Source organism: Artibeus jamaicensis, unplaced genomic scaffold (assembly GCF_021234435.1).
Source record: "Artibeus jamaicensis isolate MK-2021 breed Jamaican fruit bat unplaced genomic scaffold, CSHL_Jam_final scaffold_916, whole genome shotgun sequence".
Lineage (NCBI taxonomy): Eukaryota > Metazoa > Chordata > Mammalia > Chiroptera > Phyllostomidae > Artibeus > Artibeus jamaicensis.
In genome coordinates, this window is record NW_026522059.1 from 9,721,239 (window position 1) to 9,731,127 (window position 9,889).

Genomic DNA, 9,889 nt, shown 5'->3' on the forward strand with positions numbered 1-9,889 from the left:
CCCTTGTCTGCTTCCTTGTTTGAGCCTGAGGTTGATGACTTAGCCCTCATTCTGATTTTACAGTGGGAATTAAAGAGCGGAAATTCTGTTCCATGGCGATGACCCTTGGAGGGGCTGCCTGGCAGGGACAGAAAGGGGCAGAGGGGGCTTCTGGGGTCCTGGCAGTTTCGTTCCCTGGCTGCTCCATCCATCACTCTAGATGCTGATTGACTTCATTTAGAATAGAGTCTGATATCATCGTGAAGCTATAAACTTAAGGGAATCAAGATCCTTTCTTTCTCTACCTTTGTGATTCATGAATGTCTTTAGGTTATTTTATTTCCATTTTTACTTACAGAAAAAAAAAAAGGAAATGCCTCAGTTGGCTGTTTTAATTAAGTGTAATGGTTGGGAGGAAGGTCATTCTCAACCAGGAGCCTGGGATGCCCTCAGGGATACATGTGGACACCTGAAATTACAGCAAAATTCTGTTGGATACACACATACACGGTTTCCTGAGAAATGGCCACAGCTTTCATCAAATTCTCAAGGATCCCTGACCTAAAATAGGCCAGATGGATTCTTACAACTCCAAGCTTATCAATGTATGCTCCTCTTCAAATGCTTCTCGACTCTAAATTCAACCCATACCCGTGACCAACCTGATTTTGCCAAATTGCCTTCACCCATCACAATGAATTTGCCCACTTCAATGGAAAAAGGGAATGAGTTCTGTCAAAAGTCAAATATAATCACATATACTCATCATCAACTGCTAACTTGTTCCCCCCCCAAGATTCTAAGCCTTGAGACCACACCTTTGCCTCCCCCAGCATCTCACACAAGGCAAAGGCGGACTGGACTCGGAAGAAATTCACCGTGCCGATTTACGAAACCAGATTTATTAAAATGTCCTCTACAAGTCAAAAACGGCCATCTCCCTCTCCACATATATACACATGTACAGGAAGGATCTAGTGTTTCTAGCTGTCCCAGCCGGACTCCTCAGCCGGGTAACGTATCACAGATACAACAGTCGAGCAACCACGAGAGCATGAGTGCGACAGAGGCGTCTGTCCTCCCTCTTCTCCGAGTCCCGTGACTCTGTCACGGTCCTATTGCCCACAGTCATTCACATTTCACGTGGTTGTAGACACGCAGGTTGTTCAGAAGGACACAGACAACAAAACAAGAATCAGAGCCAAAACAACAAAACATGTGTCGGACGTATGTATAAAAGGTAAAATATATATACAAAGTACACAGTACATGAGGTATACACGGCATTCTTGACAATCCATGTTAGTAGTTTGCCTAGGCGTAGCCCTTAAGGATGACTGCCCATCTCTGCGCCATTTCTCAAAAATACAGTATGTTTGATTTACCCGTTTAACCACCTGATTTCAGTCCTGTCCAGGACACTGACTGGTATGTCACCTGTACTTGTTTTTTTTTAATGCAGGCTGCAGTTTCTCTGCTAAGCTCTCTTCTGTAGGGAGTGAGTTCCCATCTCTGGAAGCATTCAAACGGAGACTGGGTTCCCAGTTGTAAAAGAAGGTGATGGGGGGTATTTCTGCATTGGGAGGTGGCAGGAAAAGAAGTCGGACTAGAGGACTTTTAAAGTCCCTACTGACGTCAGCGATTTGGGGTTTTCTATTTCCTCCAGATGCTGATTATACAGATGCATTCACACCACATTTGAAATATTAACAACCCATCATGCAAAACTGCAGACACACACACAATACCGAGGGCAGACCACGTCCAGGGCAGGGTTATAGCATAATTCTGGAACCTGGTCTGAGAACCAACCAAAATTCACTTCCTCTGGAGTTTAACATTTGCTCTTGGGAGAGGGGAGGAAAGAGATTCCATATCTTTCTCCTCTTAGACAAAAACACTCCACCCTGAGATGGTCTTGGGGAAAAAAAGCAAAGGATAAATGTTAACATAGTTGAGAAGAACCAAAAAAGCTAACAGTCTCCAAGTGCTCCAATTATTTTTAAAAATCTGCTGTCTCTTGTCTGAGCTCAGAGTTCTGAAATAGCCAGGAGTTCCAATCATTTGCAACACTTTTCTACTGTTCGCTGGTAAGTGCTTTTAGGGCGAAGCGGGGAGACGTTTCAAGGTCAGGAGGAAGGCATTAAGTGCAAATGAGGTCTTCGCAGGAGATGGAGGAGAGTCTGGGTCCGTGGTGCAGGCAGGGTTCTATGTTCCTAAAACAGGCTGCCCCGCAGAAGACGCAGAGTCATTGCTGAAAGTGTGTGAAGAAAGGGTGAGAGCTAAACCAAACCAAAAAATAAAAATAAAAACAAAGAACTCTCCAGTTAGAGAAGCTAGGGGAGCAAAAGTCTAGCTACCAAGGACAAGTTCAAAGATGGCAGGTTTATTGGCCCGAATTATTTATCACCCTGTTAAAATAGGTTATTGCTCCAAATGCCATTGTGCGATTCACTTTCTCCCCCTTTTAGAAAGTTCGTGGCACTTGACCACACGTCGTACGGTATCCATACTCCTTGCCACCAATACAAGATGCAGACCCCACTCCCGAATCTGACAAAGGGTCGTTGGTGAGGGCTCGTGAAGAAGGGAAACAGCTTTGCAGGGCAGCCAATCAGAGTGCATGCTGCTCACACCAATGCAGTTGCTCATCACAGCCGGTCAGAGGGGCGCCCTGCTGAGTTCGGCAGTTGCGGTCTTTACGCCATCGCATATCTGGTTGGCACCATGTTGAAAGGCCTGTCCATCTTTGGAAAGGAAATGCCATGTGTGAGAATTATGAGGTTTCTGAGGTTTTCTGGGATTAGCAGAAGAAGGAACTAACGTCACTGTCCTCCTGGTACTCTGGGACAATCTGGTCTGAAGTTCCCATTTCTGAGTCGATGTACCCAGGTTCCAAGACGGACTCGAACCAGGGATGGAGTAAGATCTCGGGAGCAGTGAGTCTCTCCGAAGGCTCCCGCCTCAGGAGGCTGCGAATGAGGCACCTGGCTTTGGGGGAAATGTGGTCAGGAATGCAGAACTGTCCCCGGCGGATTTTGGAGAACAGGGCACTGGGGTCTGAGTCATGGAAGGGGTAGCGTCCCACCAAAAGGGTGTAGAGCATCACCCCAAGGCTCCAAACATCGGCCGCCTTTCCGGAGTAGGTCCCGGTGGTGTTCAGAATCTCAGGGCTCACGTAGGCTGGGCAGCCGTGTTTGTCTGACAGAGCATCATCTTCCCCCTTGATTATGTGGGTATCTTCCAGACTTTCAAGTCTGAGCTGGGTTCTGCAGGACAGGGAACAAGCCATTACTTCCAGATCAGCTGCTATGAAAAACAAAGCCTTCTGGGTAACAGTGCCCACAGGTGCTCACTGCCAAAGCCCAAGAAATGCCATTTACCCCCCCAACGAGCAAACAGTGTGCCCTGCAACCACCAGACTGAAGATTCCACGACCCAGTCCAAACTGAAGTAAACATTTGTGGAGTGTGGAGAGAGCGCCTGGGATGGAGCGTATGGTGCAAAGCCCCCAATACTATTCATTACGCTAGAGCTAAGAAGAAATCTCCCGACAGGGCTTACACAACACAAAGCACGCATTGCTTTGGTGCAAAGCACGCAGAGGTGGGAGCTGATCTCTGGGGAATCCTGACATCGTCTACAGGAGCTATCAGAGAAGAGCACGCTATTCTATTCTTTAGGGAGGGACTGAGCATCCTACAATCTGCAGAACCATCACACCATGGCAGCCAGGGCTATCAGACCCACACTTCCCATTACAGAGGAAGGAACCTGAAGTCACTAATATCACCGCACAGGTTGTCAACTCTCCTACTTACACTGATACACACACACACATGGAGGGAAGTCTATCTACCTGGGCCCAGACCATGATCACCGTGATGGGGAAATTGCAAGGAAGGCCCACTGCATGTATTGAGGTGTTTAATTGGAAAGAACACTTAGCCTGGACAGAGAGGTTATATGAGCAACCAAAGGTGGCTGATGAATTTGAAAGATGCAGGGGCCCTAAAACATCTGCATGCATGGAATACCAACAGCTGAGCATATGTACTCTCCACGGGGGCTTATCTGCTTGGGTAACAACTGAATTCTGAGGCTCCATTATGTCAAAGGCTCCCTTATGAAGCTGCAGGGGCCTCCCTCTCCAGACCCAGCCAACCAGGTCTCTTGGACCCCACGTGGGAAACCTCTGCTCTCTGGTGGCAGCCGAGCCCCTCTCTGCTTCTCAGAAATAGCCCTGTTTCAGTAAGTCACTCGTGAAGTTAAATGCAAACATTTGGTGCTGGCTAATGGGTCAATTCCTTTTCCTCTCAAAGGTCTGGTTGGCTTTTTTTTTTTTTTGGTTTTTTTTTAATCTTCCTGCCTTCCTGTTCCCTGGAGTGTAGTATGCATGTGCTAACTTCGGTATGTCCTCAGCCTGACCTCCCCGTCGTTATGTAAAATACCCATTGGTTCTGTAAACGGAAAATATGACTCAACCCTCACTGTCCGCCCCTGATTGGCTGCTGTAGCACTAAAACCCTGCACCTGTGCTGGTTACACGCTAGCGTCAGCTTGCCATTGCTTAACCCTGGGGTTGCCAAACTTCACGCACATGACATTTGCCTGTGCAATGCGGATTTCAAAAGCTCATAAGGAGGTGTGAAAGGCATGTTTCAGAAAATACATCACCATACTGAGGGAGCATGTGCCAGGAATTAGAAACTTCTCCATTGCAAACACTTTGCTTGTCTTTGCTAATCAGTATGTTCCATAATGATTGCAAGGTCAGATACAAAACCATGCTTTCTGGTAACTCAACCCAGTACTTTTTCAAGGACTTGGAGTTAAGGATGAAAAAGTACAGGGGGGATGGGGAGGGGTCAGCCATACATAAACTGCTACGACCAAATAACTCACAGCCACCTCTACAATTCTAAAATAATACTGCTTTTAATTCACAAGGGATGTGGCCCACCTCTTGACAGCAGGTAAGGTTTATCTCCTGCAGCTTCCTGAATTCTCTTGTCTGAAACCTCAGTTCTAAATCTTAAGGTCTCGTTATTCTCTTATCAAGCGCATCTTGTCCTTTATGAGGTAAGCTGTGATCTATATTTAGCAACCGACTCCTGCCAACTTCCATTTATTATGCAGTGTGGCTATTTTCTGAATACGTAGCCAAATAAGATGTCCAAAAAAAGTCACTGGAGAATGTGAAAAAAATATTAGGGGCCAAGCCTGAGACAGAACAGGAATGTGGTGTAAAGAAGGGCAGAATTCTGCAAAGGGAGCTCAGCTATACCTTCTAGGTACAAAAAAAAAAAAAAAGAACCACCCACTCAGTGAAAACAAGGATTTGAAAACTTCCTCTAGGAGTCAAGGGTGTGAAGGGCAAGTTGACATCTGCACCCCAGAAGAAATGACCTTTCTGAAAACAATGGAGAATAAACCTGATCCTGGGGTGGAAATGGGCAGGGCTCCCTGTCGTCACCTGACATCCCACAAAAGCACTAGGGTGTCCCCAAGCCACATTCACACAAGTGCAAAAATAGCCAACCTGGGCCAGGGCTCCTCAGGAGAGGGCTTCTGAAAACGACCTGAGCCAGCTGAGCCCTTGGCATGGTTTTGAACCACAACACTGTGCCCAGCTGCTCGACCTGCACCTTCGTTTGGTTCCAAAAGGCCACAGGAGGGGCCGTGAAGGCTGCTTGCTCACCTCTCCTCCGTGGAGAAGACGAATTTCCTAAGCTTCAGGTCCCCCAGCACAATGGCCGACTGGTGACAGTGGGCAACAGCAGAGACAATCTGCTTGAAGAGCCGGGAAGCCTCCTCTTCCCGCAGCCTCTTCCGGCTTCGCACGTAGGAGTGCATGTCCCCAAAGTCCTTCTCAAAGAAGACATAGGCCTTGGTTTCCCCAAGGATCACTTCCACAATGCCAGTGATGTTTCTGTGAGACGGCAGCTGGATGTACGGCCTGATTTTGTCCTGGTAGTGTTTAATGGCAAACACCTGCAGAGAGAAGGCGACCCACTTAGGAGGCAAGAAAAGCAGAGGCTACTCCCCAAATCCCAGGCTGGGCTGCAGTTCTCAATCTTTGGGCCTACAGTTGATGGTAGGGTCCATTCATTTACCCCCTTATTTCTGCTGCACCCCCTTATGCAACCCGGGCTGCCCCTACCACCCCAAACCAGCAACATCCAGGACTTTGGGCTAGCCAATACCCAACAGGTTACCATATGGAAGGTTCAAAAGAACTGCCTTCGATATACACTCTCACCTTCCATGAGGTCATCAGCTCCACAGAGCTAAGCCCCCCAAGTCCCCACCTTCTTGACCCTTCCTTGTTGACAAGCGATGCCACACCGGGTGGCTGATAGCAGCCCCTCCCTACCCCCTTGGGGGTCTCCAGGAGTTGAAAAGCAGGCCCTGGAAATGCATGGCCTCCTGCAAACCCAAAGTGCTCAGCCCAGAGAAGGTGCTGACTGTGGAGTCTGCAGACTCCAAGTAGAAGCAGGGACTGGAGAAGCGGCGGCTCTGTCATTAGTCAGAAGGAACTGATGACTCGGAGGGAGAAGACTGTGACTAGGCAGCCTTAAGCAACCTGCGGACCGTCTAGCTCAGGCATAAGCAGCCTTGAGTGAAAACTCTCCAGGGTGGATATGGGATCCTCTCCATACTTTCTTGTTTTTTTTTTATTTGTTTTTATTTCTCCACACCCCTCGACTCCCACCTCCATCTTCACCCAGGAAATGGCTGGTATCTCCTCCAGAAAGCTGGCTGGTCTCTTTAAAAGCCTTTTGTTTGGTTTGGTTACTCATATCCTAGGACTCAACTGGAAACGGTGACACACGGGCTGTCACCATCTGGATTCAGCTATTATCTGCTCAGAGGAACTGGAAGGGGTTGCACAATGGCCAGACCCACCCCACCTCTGAGGCCTGGCTGCTCTGCCACCAGCTAGAGAAACCTCTCTGCTGCCCACCTCCCGCGCCACGCACCCCACTGCACACACATACTCTTCCCAAAACAACTCGTGGCCCCCCGCAGCCGGCCAGAGGAAAAGATGTTTCCCCCCTTTCAACTGGGCTTGAGCATGAGATTGCATTCAGGTCGGACACTAGGTGGCAGCAACAAGCCCAGGAGAACTGGCCGGGGGGGGGGGAGGGGCGCACTGGATGAGGGTCAGGTGAGTTGCGGAAACCCAAGAGCGACTTTAACAGGGGTGACCCCATCTTTCGGGTGAAAAGGAGACGCCCAGAGGGTTCTCAGGGATGCCTGAGACGGGGATGTGAGATTCGCAAAGGGTGGGCTGTGGGAACGGTCTGCGTCTACGGGCGCTGCGGGAGCAGGCGGAGGATCCGGTTTCCAGGAGTTCTATCTCCTGGATGGAATCCCTTATGTTAAGAAGAAAAAAAATCGCTGGCCGGAAAACAAAGACAGGACTGGAAGCGAGGAATCCTAGCCGGTGTGGGCTTTCCAACATTTCTACTCCGGGCAAATCCCCCCCCCCACCCCCGCGCTGGAAGGGCCCCTCAGAATTCTCTCTTCTCTCTAGGGAGAATGGGGTTCTTGTCCCAGCGCAGGTTCAAGCTGGAATCCCCAAGACCCGAGCCCGACACCGGCAGCTGAGCCCGGGTGCCTTGAAACCCGGGCAAGGGTGCTGCGGCTGCTCGAAGCTCCAAGGAGGCACCCGCTGCAGGGCGTCCTTCCAGGACAGAGGCGGGGGGAGCGAGGAGAATGAGAGAAGGGGAATGGCATGGCCCAGGAATCCATTTCAATTCCATAACTTATATGGAACGCCACGCACTGCACTGGGCGCTAAGGAAATACTGTAGAGAGAAAGCAGCTGAACACTGCACTTCCTCTGGACTGCGGACCCCTCTCCATTGTATCAGTCCATGGGGAACCCTTCGATCACCCCAAAAGGTGAACCTGGTCAAACGCTGCCTCACCCGGCTCAAGTCACTTATCCACCATGCCCCAACTCAAGCGTTGGTAGCACCTTCGACCTCCCGAGCGCCGGTGGGTGACAGCCTGCCACCGCGTTCCCCCCTAAGCCCCACGCTCCAACCCCCGGGCGCCTACCTTGCAGCGCAGCTCGCGGCCCGTGTGGATGCACAGCGCCCGGGACACATGCTCGCGTTCAGCCAGGGGCAGCAGTAGGTAGTCGGCAATACGGCTGGGCCCTGGCGAGCTCCCGGAGCCGTCGCCAGACCCCGACGCAGCGGGAGGAGGCTGAGGACTGCAGGGAGAACCAGGGGGGCTGAGGTAGTCCGGTTGGTTGGAGCACTCAGAGAGGCGCGGGCACTTGGCCGCCGCGGCTGCGGGGTCGTCCGCGTCCAGTAGGCGTTTGGCCGGGGCGCCCCGGGAGGCCGGGAGCAGCAAGGTCGGGCCGCGGGGCTGCGAGGCGCCGCTCATGGCTGAGCGCACGGGACCGACCCGCATCCCGCCCCGGGACGGGATGGTCCCGGCTTTGTACGTCCTGGGATCCGCGCGGGAGACGCTGCGGGCTTGGCGCGGGCGCGGGGACTTACTCCAGCCCTCGAGGAGTTTGTACACTGGGATGGGCTCGGCCCCCACAGGGGGCAAAGCAGAAGTTCGCTCCTAAGCTCTCTGGTGGCACACGGGGACCACGCTGTCCGCGCGTCCGGGGGGGCGGAGGCCAGCTCGGGTCTTCGGATTCTCGCAAGCACCGGCTTGGTGCGCCTCGCTGGGAGCGGCCGCCGCTATTGTTGTCAAGGCTGCCGACAGTCTCAGGGGCAGAATCGGCGGGCGGGTGGCGTTCCCGAGGTCCCGAGCCGCGAGGACAGGATCCCGCAGGTTCCGTAGAACGCAAATCAAATGCTTTTCCCAAAGCAAGAAGTCCGGAGCGAAAGCCGGAGCAACTTTTCGGTGGCGCTCGGGATCCTACGCGCTCCGGAGCTCCCGGCGAGTGTGTGAGCGAACGAGGCGCACTCGGAGAGAGTGACTGAGTGTGAGTGAGTGTGTGCGCCGCACAGATCCCAGCCAGTGCACTCCTCCTTCTCCTTTTCCTCCACCTCCTCCGCCTCCCGGTGACTCACGCTGTATACACACACACTCACAGGCCGGGCTGTGTAAACAGTTGGGAAGCCGGGTTGTGCAATGAGGTGGCTACGACGACTCGGGCCTTGCCGCCAGCGAGCAATCACCGGAGCGGAGGGGGAGGCTGCGGGGGGAGCAGAGGTGGAGCTGGGTCCGCGGGGGAGCTAGGGGTGGCCCGAGCGCTGGGGATGCTCTGGGTAGCGCGCGCTCTGGCGCAGGTGGTGCGTCCGGGCCGGCTTGGGCGCGCGCACGCGCCTCCCGGGCTGGGCTCTGCTGGAGGCGGCGCGCGCACTCCGGCTGGCGGCGAGCTCAGCAACACAAGCCGAACGAGGGGGCGGAGGAAAAGTTCCCGTGACGTCAGGGTCCCCGGGAAGTGGGCGGGCAGGGAGGGGCGGGGTCTCGGGGAGGAAACAACCGCGGATTGGTGCGCGCTCCCCATTCACACCTAGCACAAAGGTCTGCGGGCGCGCGCTCCGCGGTTCTGCACACCCGCAGCTAAGCTGCTGCTCCACCGTTAAGCCTTTCGCCCCGGGGATCCCCCACCACTCCGCGCCTAGGAACCAACGGTTGGAACCGTGGGCGCCGGCGAGGCCCGGGTGCAGCGAGGGGAAGGGAGGATAGGAAAGGTGATGAATTCCAGAACCAGTCATTCACCCCCACGCGGCAGTTCCGGGGAAGACCTGTGCGTGGTAGTGAATGTGGCTTTTTTTCCTTTTCCTGCCCCCTCCCAGTTCTAATCCCCAGCGTCTGTTCGCTTCCACAAATAGAACCTTCTGTTGGATGAAATAAAAGCAAACACCGGGCCTTCTGCGCTGCCTCCACCTCCACGCCCCTCCCGCGCCTGCCGCCTGCCCGGATTGCA

General features: G+C 53.0%; 1 protein-coding gene across 1 annotated transcript; it reads right to left on the reverse strand.

The window, feature by feature from the left end:
* Nucleotides 1–859: 859 nt before the first annotated feature.
* Nucleotides 860–9,294, reverse strand: TRIB1 (tribbles pseudokinase 1). Its single transcript, XM_037166623.2, has 3 exons — nt 8,050–9,294; nt 5,681–5,973; nt 860–3,248 (listed from the first exon to the last, which is right to left on the reverse strand). Exons 1-3 carry the CDS (start codon nt 8,407–8,409, stop codon nt 2,783–2,785), a joined length of 1,119 nt encoding a protein of 372 aa, XP_037022518.1. The 5' UTR covers nt 8,410–9,294; the 3' UTR covers nt 860–2,782.
* Between the last annotated feature and the right edge of the window lie 595 nt (nt 9,295–9,889).